The sequence below is a fragment of the Mauremys mutica genome, chromosome 4, assembly GCF_020497125.1.
Source record: "Mauremys mutica isolate MM-2020 ecotype Southern chromosome 4, ASM2049712v1, whole genome shotgun sequence".
Classification (NCBI taxonomy): Eukaryota; Metazoa; Chordata; order Testudines; family Geoemydidae; genus Mauremys; species Mauremys mutica.
The window spans coordinates 57,010,766-57,026,601 of record NC_059075.1 but is presented as its reverse complement, the minus strand read 5'-3'; the positions used below and the strand labels follow the sequence as shown (position 1 = coordinate 57,026,601).

Genomic DNA, 15,836 nt, shown 5'->3' with positions numbered 1-15,836 from the left:
ATCTTCTGTCATTATTAACACCATTGTCAGTATGGCCACATATATCACGTGATCCTGGAATATGCACGCTAATCAATGTGACTTACATTTTCTTTGTCAGCTTTGTAGCAGGCCTAATTTTCAGAAGCTTCAACCTATGTTTTTTTGGCATGGAATCACAGTATGAAATGGTACTGTGTCTACAGTGTCATGTTGTTTTCATAGACAGAGGCTTTTTTGACTTTTATGTCATTAATCTGAATCACTTCTTTATTTTTTACAGAGTACCATGCTGCAATTTTGCAATTAAAGAGGGAAAACAAGGAAGAAGTTGAAAACTTAAAGGTACATCTTTTTAATGATGCTGATTTGTTATAGAAGTGATTTTTCATTCTTTAAATCTTGTGCAAGTTGCAGATTTATGTAATCCAGTATATGATTTATGTTCTGATATTAAACATAATTTTTTCTCTCTCTAAAAGTTAGTTTTCAGCTGATGGCCAGCTCAATTAGTTTACTTAAAATCCATATGTGCAGTCACAAATCACTTTTAAAGGGATTTAGCATTTTTTCAAATGTCCCTTTTGTAAAATTGCTGATTGTATCGTTCCTGCAGGGCACAGGGCAAATTCATCTCTTTGACTCATCAGCACTGTAATTTGTAAACTCATTTAGCATATTAAAGTTCCATGACTTAACTCATTGCTTTTTCATTTAAGTAGTAGCATAGATTTCTTATAAAGTGCAGTTATTCTCCAAAAATTGCCCGTAGGAATTGCATTTTTGAGTCTGTGTGTCTGTGATTTCATATTTTACTACCTTTATGAGTAAAAGAATGTTTGTTTTCCTAGGCTAGGACTATAACAATGTTTAAAAGGGGACTGGATAAATTCATGGTGGCTAAGTCCATAAATGGCTATTAGCTAGGATGGGTAAGAGTAGTGTCCCTAGCCTCCGTTCGTCAGAGGATGGTGATGGATGGCAGGAGAGAGATCACTTGATCATTGCCTGTTAGATTCACTCCCTCTGGGGCACCTGGCATTGGCCACTGTCGGTAGACAGATACTGGGCTAGATGGACCTTTGGTCTGACCCGGTACGGCCGTTCTTATGTTCTTATGTTAAATGCCACCTCTGAAAACCCAATCTGGTTTCTGACTGTTTGAGCTAGAAAGATCACAGTTCAACATAAATAGAAAAAGTTCTGCTATCTGAATTTAATTAACTATCCTGTGGATGGTATATGAACTCATCAGAATCGAGCCCACTCTTCCAAAACAATGTTGGCTCTGCAGTGCTAACTGAAGTAAAAAGTAGCAAATGCATATTTTTGTCACAAAAGCAAGCAGGTGTGGTTGAATATATATCACAAGACCCGACTCGTTGAACAAGAAGATGGTGCCAATTTTAAACACTTTGAATTATCTTCTGGTCAAACTACATAGCACTTCTCTAGCACTGCACTGTGAATTAGCTGTAATACCTGCACCATGGTACCACAGTATGTTTGTGCTGTGTTTTCAGTGTTAAGTCACTGAGTTATGTGACAGACCCAGGCCAGTGGGGTACAGGGCAAACTGGTCACTGGACGAGTAGTTTTCTGTTCCCTGAGTGACCAGAGCAGGGGCTGCACTAGAGTAATCAGGAACCTGCTAGAACCAATTAAGGCAGACAGGCTGATTAGAACACCTGCAGCCAATCAAGGCAGGCTAATCAGGGCACCTGGGTTTAAAAAGGAGCTCACTTCAGTTTGTGGTGCATGTGTGAGGAACTGGGAGCAAGAGGCGCAAGGAGCTGAGAGGGTGTGCTGCTGAAGGATTGAGGAGTACAAGCATTATCAGACACCAGGAGGAAGGTCCTGTGGTGCGGATAAAGAAGGTGTTGGGAGGAGGCCATGGGGAAGTAGCCCAGGGAGTTGTAGCTGTCATGCAGCTGTTACAGGAGGCACTATAGACAGCTGCAATCCACAGGGCCCTGGGCTGGAACCCGGAGTAGAGGGTGGGCCCGGGTTCCCCTCAAACCTCTCAACTCCTGATCAGACACAGGAGGAGTTGACCCAGACTGTGGGTTCTACCAGAAGGGAAGATCTCTGAGGTGAGCAAATCCGCCAATAAGCGCAGGACCCACCAAGGTAGAGGAGGAGCTTTGTCACAGTTACAAACATATGCAGCGTTTCCATTGTCAACATTAAGGCAAATGGAATTGAAAATAGCAGGTAGAAAAAAGTCTGAACCTGGTGACATGAAAGGCAACATGTTCTCAGAAGCTTTACTAATAGATTCCACTTGTTGGGTCTCCTCAAGTCCTGAATGTTGTATTTTTTCCCTCCCTTACCCCCCACACATTGACTTTTCTTGTGCTGGCATAATTTTTTCAGTTTTCATCATTTTTCTTGAGTCTATAGTGTGAAATCTTGCTCAACTGAAAAGTCAATGAGAGATTTGCCATTGACTCCAATGGGACCAGGATTTCATTCATATTGTTTGTTTTTTTTAATTTTCTTCAAAATTCCTTGACATGTATGAGCCGCGGTTTTTAATGCTGAAGACTTAGCATTTATTGATTTCTGTTTTTTAAAAGTATATTCTCAATGGCTGTAGATTCATCAATCAGATTATCATGTCATATAAAAACTTTTAACATAGCAATACAAAAACAAGGCCAATTAGCCCAATTTCATACCAAAATCTGGCCATCCAGCTGAAGTCCTGTTCTTCTACTGTAGTTCCCACTACAATAAATTTTGCTGAGAAAAACAGATGGGCTTTAAAGCACGCTGAGAAGATCAATAAATTTGGGCTTTTGGGGGAACAAAATGGAATCAATGTTTGACAAATCAAATGGCTTGATGACAGACCCACATTTAACAAAATCTACATGGAATCATCTGATTGTCTAAAGAACATCAAAAAGGCTTTTAAAAAAGTGTTTCTTGATGTTTTGGTGCCCAGATACCTCTGGCAAGATGCCTCATGCTTGAATATACAGAAAAGGAAAGTAAACAGAATGAGATGAATGAAGAGAGGGACAAATAGGTTCTCTAGTCTCTCACTTCCTGGGCTGTTAAAGAGATGGGTATTTTGCTCTTCTACTGCTTATTTTACCCCACCAGTAAGTGGTATCTGTTGCTGTGGTGAGATGTGAAGATTTCTGCACATCACTCAACACTAGTTCTTCTAGATGATTGAGGAGTAGCATTGACAGGCTCTGAGGACAAATCTATGCAGACCTACTTGACTTAGATATGGAGATGCGGTGTAGAAAGTGGTGTTTAAAGTGTTGAGCTCTAAGGAATTTTATCCCCGAAATTACTAAAACTTTGTAGTCTAGAGAAACAAAAAATGGTAGGCCAAATCTTAATTGTGTGTTTTAATGTCAACTCATAGAATTGTAGAGCTGGAAGGGACCTCGAGAGGTCATCTAGTCCAGTTTCTTGCATTCATGGCAGGGCTCTAGACCACCCCGTCAAGTGTTTGTCTAACCTGCTCGTAAAAGTCTCCAGTAATGGTGATTCCCCAACCTCCCTAGGCAATCACAACACAGGGATGTGATTCCCAATATTATAGTCACATTGTGTTCTTGGCATCCTTTAGGTGGCACTATGCTTAAAGATAAGGAAAAGCCTCACAATTATTAACCATGACTATTGGAAAAGAAAGGCTGTTACAGTTACCAGGCTAACAGCACCACTCACAGGGCTGGCCTTAGGGGTGGGCCACCCAGGTGTTTGCCCAGGGAGCCATAGTCAGGGGGGCACCATGTGGCAGCGCAGAGGTGTGTGTTGCCAGTGTAGTGTCAGAAACTGCTCCTGATTGGTTGGGGAATGCTGCAAACTTGCAGAGGTGATGCGTCAGGGGGGAAGGGGGTGGCGCCCAGATTTCTCCCTGCTTCCTCCTGGTAGAGGAATTGGGGCAGGGGAAGCAGTGATGCACAGATACTGTTCCTTCCCCTTTACTCTGCACCTCCCTAGGGGGACTATAAGGGGAGGTAAGGAGCAACGCTAGGCTGCCTGCATCCAGGTCACTTTCCACACCTGGGCTGTGCTGTGAGTCAAGCATCAGGAGCTGCTGCTCTCCTGCCCTCCCCTTATGCAGCCCAGGTGGGGAAAGTAACTTGGAAGCAGGGATCCCTAACGTTGCACCTCGCTCTCACTCCCCAAGGGGGCCGGAGGAGCAGTATTCGGGGGGAGGGAGGGAGTCACAATGCCAGCCACTCCATGCATCCAGATCGTTTTCCCCACGTGGATGCATGACTGGGTGCAGGGATTAGGAACGAAGAGGGCAAACTGCAGGCATTGGGGACACAAGAGGGAGCTGGCATTAGGAGTGCAGGAGGTGGAGAGCGCAGGGATTAGGGGATCAGAAGGGGGGCAGGGGTTGGGGCAAAAGGGGCATCGTGCAGGGATTGGGGAAAAGGGGGGTGAGGAGCTTTGGGAGCCCACCGGGACCAGGGACAATGGGGAGCACCTGTGGGGACCAGGGGCAATGTGGGGAGTGCCGTGCCCACGGAGGCCAGGAGTGCCAAAATACAAGTTTGCCCAAAGTGCGATTTTCCTTGAGGCCTGGCCCTGCTGACCTCTCCTGGTCTCTTGGAATGCATCCCTTCCAGGTCTCGGGCCTCGAGCCATCACCTTTGTTGGGGTCGAACCCCACATGATTCTCCCATTCTCAGACTAGGCCTTGGGCTTCAGTCCCCCTGTACTAACTGTCATTACTAGGGTTGCCAACTTTGTAATTTAAAAACTGGACACTCCAACAGGAGGGCCAGAACCTCTCCTTACCCGCCCCTTCCCGCAGACCTCACCTCAGCCCTGCCTTTTCCTCCAAGGCCCCACTCCTGCCCCAGCCCCTTCCCCCGAGGCCCTGCTCCATTCACTTTTTTCCTCCTGCCCCTGTTTCTCGCTGCTCTTCCGCTCTCTGTCCCCCACCTCTGCCCAGGTCGGGAGGTACTTGCCTGGGAAGTCAGGGCTGGGAGCTGCAGGCGCACAGCGCAGGTAAGAGGGGCTGGCACAAGTGATGACTTGGCACCTCCCCTACCTGTAGTAACCGGACTTTGGGTGTCCAGTCAATAGATCTTACTGGACATTGTCAGGTCCCCTTTTTGATTGGACTTTCCAGTCGAAAACCGGGCACCTGGCCACCCTAGTTGTTACCTCAGCAGTACCTGCAGTTCTGCTCCCTCTGGGAGCTATGGACAATGGTATCCACTGACCAGACAGCCTTCTTAAAACCACTTACTGTTGATTGAGAACCAAATAATTTTGGAGAAAATTTACTTTAAAACGATCTATACATGTGGCTTTCTTTCCTGAGACTTATCTTCCCCATGAACCTGGAAAGATCCTTATTGTTTCAGATCCTTTTGAGGGATGTGTATCTGTGTTCCATGTCAGTCTGTTTCCCCAGTACTAGCTCTCTCATGACTCACTGCTTCCTCTCTCTTCAAAGAGTCTCTTTAATTGTTTAGGGTCCCTTTGATTCCTAGGCTGCCAGCTTTGGCAAAACAGCTGGGTAAGTCTGAGCTGGAGGCTGGAAGTAGCATTTTCATTTCAAAAGGATCAGCCATTTTCTTATTATTGCCCCCAAGTGTGTGCTGGGAGGCTACTTAGCTAGAGGTGAATGAGGAGCACACCGACCATGTGGCCTGGGGGGGCAAGAATGGGAGACTTTGGTATGGGAAAGGGGAAATGGCACGAGCTCTGGCATGAAAGAAGGGATGGGGGGGAGTTGCAGCAACTCCCTGAAATAAAAGGGAGGTGGGGGGGAATGGAGCGATGCAAAAAGCTCCTGGTGTGCGCAATAAGATCAGCCTACAGAAGCAACAGAAGGTGTGCAGCACTCTAATAAGTATATCTTAAAATTCAGTGAAGGCAAAGGCAAATGTGTAATGACCTAAAATTAGAATAATATTTTTAATAACCATTTTTGTATCAACAGTGAAATCTACCTTCTAGAGAGCTATTAGGAGTATGGGGAAATTACTCCAGTGAGGAAGCATGGCTTGCTTTGTCAGAGATTAAGAGGGAGATAAGGACAAACATATTCCAGAGACCAAAGAGGGTAGTGTTAAATGCTCACCTCTGCAACTATGAAGACAGTAGTAATGGAGAAACCAGGGATAAAGACTAAAACTATGTTGTGAATCAAGTGACTTGAAGTAATCATCAGTAGCAAGGATTGCGAAGGCAAACTGCCACTAGAAATACATGGAAGGACCCATAGTTATTTTGTATTTCTCAAAACAGAAATAGTCAAAAGGTGGTGGGGATAGGGTGACCAGATGTCCCGATTTTATAGGGACAGTCCCGATTTTTGGGTCTTTTTCTTATACAGGCTCCTATTACCCCCCACCCCCTGTCCCGATTTTTTACATTTGCTGTCTGGTCACCCTAGGTGGGGAGGAAGATGAGGGTCCATATCTCTATTTTCTCCCTGAGACATAATCAGTTTATTTCTAGGAAGTGAACTACATAGACATGTTTACAGGAATCTAGAGAGCTACAGCAGCACCAATAGCATACTTAGTAGTAGCAATGGTCACTCTTATGCTTGGGGAATCCAAGCACACTTTATGAATTCTGTTTGATATTGGGACTCTGTATGTGTCTGTGTCAGACTCTATTTGAATGTGGGGCTTCTTACCTTCTCTATTGTCTTTTTGCCTTCATATTGGATTGAAATTCCAAGAAGTGGTAACACAGGGCTGACAACGTGAGCCATTAATCTAAATAATTCCCTTTCAAATGGGAGCACCTTAGGATGTGGAATAGTTGAAGCCTATGGAAAACCAGTTTTGTCCAACTGTTCTGCGGGAGGTTCTAGAGCAGTGGAATTTCCCCAGAGGCAGAACAAAGAAAGGCTGAGGCATTGGGATGGGGACTCACAAACTGGAAGCTGGGGCATAACAGGGGAAGAGAGGGGCATGCTTTCATAATAGGGAGATCCTTCTTAACTGCAGTTTGAGCTGAGAAAGAAGGAAACTGGCTGCAATGCATAGGAGAGAGAAAGATTCCATGATTTGAAGTAGAAGCTATGTGCAGGAGGGAAATCCTGGGCTCCTTATAGGACTCTGGCCGATGCTCAAAGAAAGCTCAGGATAGTGAGGCAGGGAAAGGCATGTAAATGTGTTAATTGTCTTGTTTAGAACTCCTTAATCCTTATGCTAACTAAAGAGTGTTTGGTTTTTGGGAACCCTCACCAAATCTGTATGTGTGTCTACCTCATGGTCAGAAATCCCTGAAGACAAGGTTGAAGCTGTGGGAAAGGGTCTGCTTAACCCACTGGACAGACTTGGGGATCATCACTGGTCTTGGGGGGCCAAGGGCAGCACTAACAAAAAATAATACATTACAATGGCTAGATAATACTACTTTATTGATAGGAAGTGTCTGGTAACCCTACATGTTCCATATTAAAAGACTCCATATTATTTAATAAAGTATTTTAGAGTATGAAAACATAAATGGAAAGAAATGCCGACATGTTAATTAGAGAGACGAAATGGGTGAGGTAATATCTTTTATTGGACCAACTTCTGCTGGTGAGAGAGACAAGTTTGAAGCCACACAGAGCTCTTCTTCAGGTCTCGGAAAGGTATTCTGAACATCACATGATGCTAAATGCAAGGTGGAACAAATTGTTTGAACACACATAAGAATCTCACACAGGAAAATGATAAAAGACAAAAACACCCTATCACCCATGTCTGAACACTTTTCACGAAGTGATCACTCTATATCTAACCTATCAGTCCTCATCCTCAAAGGAAATCTGCACAACACTTTAAAAAGAGAACTCTGAGAGCTTAAAATCATAACTCTGCTAGACACTAAAAATCATGGATTGAACAGACATTGGATTTATGATTTATTACAACAATCTGTGACCCACGAACCCCCTCTTTTTGTTCTATGACTGCAGAGATATTAATGGGTCAGTCTATCTTGAATAGTTCCTTGCAATATGTGCTAACTACTTATGCTAAACAATCTGTTCCACTTTGCCTTTGCTGTGATGCTCAGAGTACCAGACTGCAAGAGGAGCTGTTAATTGGTTTCCATTAAAAACATTAATTTTGGACATTTTATGTTTTCCATGAAAATAAATTTGAAAGAAATTGAGGGGCTAGTAGATTCCTGAACTGTAAAGTTCACAAACATTTTTTTTATTAATTTGCTATTCTCTAACTTTGTGTGATAAAAACTTAGTCTCTTGTTAAATTAAGCAATTAAGGTAGTTTGTATTTTTTCCCATGTCTGATCAACTAATGTTAATTCATTAGCTTCTGAGATTGGAATATGAATGTTTTGTCAAAGTATAATAGATAACACAAAGGATCACATAGGATCTGCAGTTTAGAGGAAGGAAAATGTGCATGTGTTATTTGCTGGCTAGTGCCTAGTTGTGACTCAACTATCAGTTATGATGGTGCCAGAAAAACTCACTATTATCCATTTTAAATGCTTAAATACAACTTAAAGTTAGTTTAAATGCAAAAGTCTTCTGCACATGATCTGTGGAAATTTCTGGGAACTGATACTGCCATTGTGGTGGTTTCCCACAAGACGTATTATATTCATAAAATATTACATTTTTTCATATGGTATCCATTTGTTTGGTGATGACTTTATTTTGATGCTAGACAGCTTTAGTTCATAATATTTTAGTTATAAAAAAGTCTCTAGGAATGTTTCACTGGGCTGTGAGGTAATGAAAATGAAGTGCAATGTCTTTAGCGTGATACTTCAAACTCACAAAAATAATATGCTTGTTTAAAATGTGCAAAAAATAATTTAAAGCAGACTTTTGGAAGTTGGCTTTACAATATGTTTGTGAGGATGTTGTGCAAAATGCTAGTCTGTCTAGTTATAAGATTGGTAATGACTGAAAAACACTATAATTCTTCATTTAATATTACTGCCTTGATTGATAATTAAGAGTATTAGATATATTTACTACACTTGAAGGTTGTAAGCTGAATAGCCTTGCATTTGTGCTTTCAGTATTGAGTTCCTCGTTGTATTAAAATGTCACACCTTACAAATGCCATCCATGCTTTATCTACATTTTATCAGAACTCTTTACATTTCTGGGACACGATATAGCATATAAATCATGTGGAATTCCATATGAAGAATTCTTAAATGACACAGGAACATTTAGGCTAAAAACATTTTTCACCTGCTGGTTGTAAAGTTTGCAGCTACTACAATCTCATTTGGCAATGTACCATCTTCACAGACCAATTTTAGGGAATATATGCTGTGAACAGAGGTAGCGTATATTAAATATGATTGCCGTATATCTTATTTTACAGTGGGCTAAAAAATTTTAGATATTCAGAACTATGCTAACATCTTTGAAAAATCACAATTATCACTCCTGATTTCCATTTCTTACCGTTTCTCATTTGAAAAGTTGACAGAATCTTATTTCCTTTTGGCCACTGGGAGATGGCTTCCATGCTTCCCAATGTTCAGAACCTTTAAAAATACATATTTTGTTACTTGGCTTCACCATTTTTATCTTTCATATTAAAGGAACTCATTCTGTTGTCTAAGGGTTTGTTAGCACTTAAAATGCTATAGCATCAGCGCTGCAGCTGCACCACTGGAGTGCTTCAGTGTAGACACTCACTCCAACAATGGGAGGGGTTCTCCCATCGCTGTGTTTAATCCATCTCCCCAGGATGTGATAGGTAGGTCTACAGAAGAATCCTTGCATTGACCTAGCAGCATCTGCACCAGGCGTTAGGACGGCATAGCTATGCTGCTCAGAGATGTGAATGTTTCACACCCCTGAGAGACTTAGAGTACGTCCAGACTACCCGCCGTATTGGCGGGTAGCGATCGATTTTGGGGGGGGGGGGGATCGATATATCACGTCTCATCTACACGCGATATATCGATCCCTGAACGCACTCCTATCGACTCCGGAACTCCACTGGAGCGAGCGGAGGTAGCGGAGTTGACATGGGGAGCCGCGGACGTCGATCCCGCGTCGTGAGGACCTGAGGTAAATCGATCTAAGATACTTGGACTTCAGCTACGCTATTCATGTAGCTGAAGTTGTGTATCTTAGATCGATACCGCCCCCCAGTGTAGACCAGCCCTTAGCTAGGCTGGTGTTAAGTTTTCAGTGTAGACCAGCCCTAAGTCACTTCACAGACATTGCATTACCTTTAATTATGCTTGGGACTGCAAAATTTAAAGTATTAACAGCAAAGGAACATGTTGTTCCCTGGGTACTGTGTGTGACCAGCACGGTGCATACACTAATTCAGGCCAGATCCTGGCCAGCGCTCTTTCCTGTCCCCCCTACTAGGACGACTGTGAGGGGAATCCAGGCTCCTGTGCTCTGGATCCCCAGGATGTTTCAAGCTCCTCCTGGAGTCTGAACAGAGTCTAGCCATTGCCCTAGCCTTGGGGTCTCTAGGCACACTCTCAGGGCACAGACCTTCTGTCTGGCATCCCCCCAATTGTCAGAACTCACTGTCCAGCTGCCTAAGCCCTCTGGATGCAACACTGGCTCGTCAGACTCCCTGATACTTAAACAGATCCCTTTACCAGATCTCCACTCTGACCCAAAAGGTGTGAGTTTAACTGTCTCAGGACATGCAGCAGTTGTGAAGCAGTCAACATGCATTCACACTTTGTACAGTTTAACAGTTTATGCTCTTTATAGTAATCATGTAAAGCACAGGAGACTACAGATCGTACACAACAATAAAATGTCCTAAACACTGTCCCTCACTAGCTCAATCTTCCCTTGGGAGTCCTCCCCCTTTTGCCCCCACCCCCCTTTGCCTACCCTGCCCCTGCAGCAGCCTCCTTCATCTTAGTCTGGTGCAAAATGGTGCTCTTTCACCAGGTCCCCCACCCTCCACCCCTGAGTCCCTTTACAGACTCCTGCTGAGGTCACTTGCTTCTCCCAGTTAGGCCTGGTCCACACTAGGACTTTAATTCGAATTTAGCAGCGTTAATTCAAATTAACCGTGCACCCGTCCACACCAGGAAGCCATTTAATTCGACCTAGAGGGCTCTTTAGTTCGAATTCGGTACTCCACCCCGACGAGGGGAGTAGCGCTAAATTCGACATGGCTATGTCGAATTAGGCTAGGTGTGGATGCAAATCGAACTTACTAGCTCCGGGAGCTATCCCACAGTGCACCACTGTGTTGACGCTCTGGACAGCAGTCCGAGGTCGGATGTTCTGATCAGCCATTCAGGAAAAGCCCCGGGAAAATTTGAATTCCTTTTCCTGTCTGGCCAGTTTGAATCTCATTTCCTGTGTGGACGTCGTGGCGAGCTCAGCAGCACTGGCAGCGATGCAGAGCTCTCCAGCAGAGGAGTCCATGCAATCTCAGAGTAGAAAGAGGGCCCCAGCATGGACTGACCAGGAAGTCTTGGATCTGATCGCTGTGTGGGGCGATGAGTCTGTGCTTTCGGAGCTGCGCTCCAAAAAACGGAATGCAAAGACCTACGAGAAGGTCTCCAAAGCCATGGCACTCAGAGGATACAGCCGGGATGCAACGCAGTGCCGCGTGAAAATCAAGGACCTGAGACAAGGCTACCAAAAAATCAAAGCGGCAAACGGACGCTCCGGAGCCCAGCCCCAGATATGCCGCTTCTACGAGGCACTGCATGCCATTCTCGGTGGGTCTGCCACCACTGCCCCACCAGTGACCGTGGACTCTGAGGATGGGATAGTGTCGAGGGGCAGTTTCTCGGCGATGTTCGCCGATGGGGAACATGAGGAATGGTTTGTGGAGGACGAGGCAGGCGACAGCGGTTACAGTACTGCTTTCCCCGACAGCCAGGATCTCTTCATCACCCTCACAGAGATCCCCTACCAACCCTCCCCGGCCGTTAACCCGGACTCCGAATCAGGGGAAGGATCAGTCGGTAAGTGCTATAAACATGTAAACATTTATTTCTTAACAAAACAGGAATAAAAACTATATAAAAAGAAGGTCAATGCATATAGGTATAGAACAAAAATCCTCTTGGGACAGTTCAACGAAGCTCTCTGAGAGGTACTCGAAAAGCCTCCTTAGGAGGTTCCTGGGGAGAGGTGCCTTGTTGGGTGCTCCGTGGAAGCACACTCTTCTGCGCCAGGCCATCAGGAGGTATAATGGTAGCATCGCCTCGACCAGCATGGCAGCATAGGGCCCTGGTCTGTGCAGGGATTCACGCAGCATTCGCTCTCTGTTTGTCCTGGAGACCCGCCTCAGGGTGATCTCGCTCTGCGACTGCTGCATCTAATTAGAGGAATTACTTTAATGTTACTATTGTGAATGCTTGACTTTTCCTTTGCATAACAATGACCGTCGTTTAACAGCCACGTGTTGTAGGCTGCAGAGGAAAAGCATACAGGGATCTTTCCCGGGGACAGCCGCCAGGGGCTGGAACAGGGTCAGACTTTATGCTTTCCAGATTGCCTGCAGCAGGAGGGCCCTGCTATCCATTAACTGTTAAGCAGCCTAAAGTTTCCGGCTTACCAGGCCTGGCTGCTACACGGATTCTGCTGTCCTGCCCCGCTTGTCCGATCTCCAGTGCAAGACCCCAGGCAATGAAAGCGAATGCCGAAAATTCGAACTTGTCCTGAGAGCACATGAGATTAGGTGCCCTGTATGGTCTTGTTCACAGAAACTGAGTAGACTGTGTTCAGTGTTCGCAAACATGTATCTTTGGAAGGAAATCACTTCCTTTTTCCCATCACACAGCTGCGGCTCTTTCCCGAACTGCCCCGGCATCCCCCTCACAGAGGCTGGCGCAGATTAGGCGGCGAAAGAAAAAGACTCGGGACGAGATGTTCTCTGAACTGATGGCCAGCTCCAGAGCCGAGGCGGCCCAGCAGAGCCAGTGGAGGGAGACCCTCTCTCAGCAGCAGCGCTCACACAGCGAACGGGAGGACAGGTGGCGGCAGGAAGACCAGCAGGCGACTCAAACGCTGCTTGGACTAATGAGGGAGCAAACGGACACGCTCCGGCGCCTTGTGGATGTTCTGCAGGACCGCAGGCAGGAGCAGAGAGCCCCCCTGAACTGTATCTGCAACCGCCCTCCCCCGCCACAAAGTCCTGTCCCCCCCCACCCAAAATCACAAGAAGGAGGGGCGCTAGGGGCCGTGAAAACTGTCACTCCACTCCAGCAGAGCGCTCATGTACCAAACAGCTCTCATTCCCTAAAGTATGAGAATTGCTTGCCTTCCTGGCTCACCCGATCCCAAATCCCAGTTTCATCCCCCAACTGTGTAGTTGAGTATTAAAAATAGTTTGCTGTTCATTACTGTTTCCGTCATGTTTCTTTGCAGAAGACTTTGTGTGAAGGGTGGGGGAGGGGTTTGTTAATTGCATAGGACAGCCACCATTAACAGGGTACAGACATGGGGGCAGGATCAACAGCAGGTCACACACAGAGTGCAGTCACTAGGCACCCGGGTCACTCTGCGAGGTGTCTGCTGCCCCAGGTCAGTCTGGGAGGTGTATGTTGCCCCAGGGTCCGAGCGCCTGGCATCCACAAATGGCAAGGCAGGCTGCCCTTACCATGCCCTTCCACCCTAGCCATGAACCTCTCCGATGCCCTGAGCCCCAGCCAGAGCCATCATCCCCCCACACCTACTCACCCTTCCCACACACCCCTCACCCCTTCCTGCAAACCCACCCATTCCTGCACTCCCTCCGGTAACCGTCCTCCCCCCAGAGACCTCTGTAGGAGCAGGAGCCTGTCAGTCCTCGAGTGTAGAAGCAGTCTGTACATCACTGCACACCGTACCCACCACAGTCTGCGTCCCTGTTGGAACCCTTGAACGAGAATTCGTTAGTAAAGAAAACTTTGTTAATTAAAAATGTTCCAATAACTTTATTTTTAAACGTCTGTTGGAAGGGGGGAAACCTGGTGAACGGGGTATGTAACCGCTGAAAAAAGTCAATAGTAACTGAAACAGGGGCAGGTTCAGCTTCTCTGTAAAGAGACTGGACAGTCATAGGTTACCCTGCTCTCTGAGGAACCTAGCTTTCAAAGCCTCCCGGATGCACAGCGCTTCCCGCTGGGCTCTTCTAATCTGTCTGGCTGAGCGTAATCAGCAGCCAGGCGATTTGCCTCAACCTCCCATCCCGCCATAAAGGTCTCCCCCTTGCTCTCACAGAGATTGTGGAGCACACAGCAAGCTGCAATAACAATGGGGATATTGGTTTCGCTGAGATCCGAGCGAGTGAGTAAGCTCCTCCATCTCCCCTTGAGACGTCCGAAAGCACACTCCACCACAATTCTGCACCTGCTCAGCCGGTAGTTGAAGAGCTCCTTGTCACTGTCCAGGGCGCCTGTATAGGGCTTCATGAGCCAGGGCATTAGCGGGTAGGCTGGGTCCCCGAGGATCACTGTAGGCATCTCCACATCCCCAACACTTACTTTGTGTTCCGGGAAGAAACTACCTTCCTGCAGGCGTCTAAACAGACCAGAGTTCCTGAACACACGCGCGTCATGAACCTTGCCCGGCCACCCGACGTAGATGTTGGTAAAACGTCCCTTATGGTCCACCAGTGCTTGCAGCACCATTGAAAAGTAGCCCTTTCAGTTAATATACTGGCTGGCCTGGTGGACCGGTCCCAGGATAGGGATGTGAGTGCCATCTATAGCCCCACCGCAGTTTGGGAATTCCATCGCGGCGAAGCCATCTATGACGACCTGGACGTTTCCCAGGGTCACCACCTTTGAGAGCAGTAGGTCAACGATTGCGTGGGCTACTTGCATCACAGCAACCCCCACGGTAGATTTGCCCACGCCAAAGTGGTTCGCTACTGACCGGTAGCTGTCTGGCGTTGCAAGTTTCCAGAGGGCTATGGCCACTTGCTTCTGCACACTCAGGGCTGCTCGCATCCGGGTGTCCTGGAGCTTCAGGGCAGGGGCCAGCAAGTCACACACTTCAAGGAAAGTGCCCTTACGCATCCTGAAGTTTCGCAGCCACTGTGATTCATCCCAGACCTGCAGCACTATGCCGTCCCACCAGTCCGTGCTTGTTTCCCGGGCCCAGAATCGCCGTCCCATAGCATGAACGTGACCCATTGCCACCATAATCTCCACGGCGCAGCGTACCGTGCTTTGTGAGAGGTCTATGCCACTCTGACACTTCACGTCCTCACCGCGCTGCCGGAGCCTCCTCGCCCGATTTCTCAGCAGCTGACTGTGGAAGAGGTGTTCGATAAGGTGCGAGGAGTTGACAACGGCCATAAGTGCAGCGATGATCGCAGCGGGCTCCATGCTCACAGTGCTGTGGCGTCCGCGCTGTCACTGACCAGAAAAGTGCGCGAACAGAGTTCCCACCGGCACTTTCAAGGAGAGAGGGCGGGAGTGACGGTTGAATGATGACAGTTACCCAAAACCACCCTCGACACATTTTTCCCCCAGAAGGCATTGGGGGCTCTACCCAGCATTCCAATGGGAAGCGGGGACTGCGGGAACTGTGGGATAGCTGCCCAGAATGCACCGCTTCCAATGTCGACGCTTGCCCCGTTAGTGTGGACTCACAAAGTCGAATTAGTGTCCTTGGTGTGGATACACAAATTCGAATTCATCAGGTCGAATCCACAAATTCGACCTAAGTTAAATCGAACTACTCCTGTAGTGTAGACATACCCTTAGAGTGTAAACCCATTGTCCCAAAGTGTTTTACTTTGAATAGATAGTTGAGTGCTGATCACTCACCATTGTCTCTGGCCTGGCAAAGACATGACACAACCCTGCTAACTCATGCGGGGATTCACATACATATGAGCTTTTCATGACACAGAAGTTGAATGATACAATTTAATCAAATTATCCACAATTTGGAAATGGTACAGACAGCATCTGCAATTTGTCAC

At 46.5% G+C, this 15,836-nt stretch overlaps 1 protein-coding gene across 3 annotated transcripts in view; it reads left to right on the top strand.

Moving 5' to 3' along the window:
- The window catches only part of FMN1 (formin 1), a 356,128-nt gene that overhangs the window by 143,032 nt on the left and 197,260 nt on the right, over window positions 1-15,836 (top strand). For all 3 annotated transcript variants that reach the window (XM_045016469.1, XM_045016468.1, XM_045016470.1), the window contains one exon: window positions 263-324. In XM_045016469.1, coding sequence (XP_044872404.1) covers window positions 263-324 — 62 coding nt within the window. The remainder of the gene's footprint in view (window positions 1-262; window positions 325-15,836) is intronic.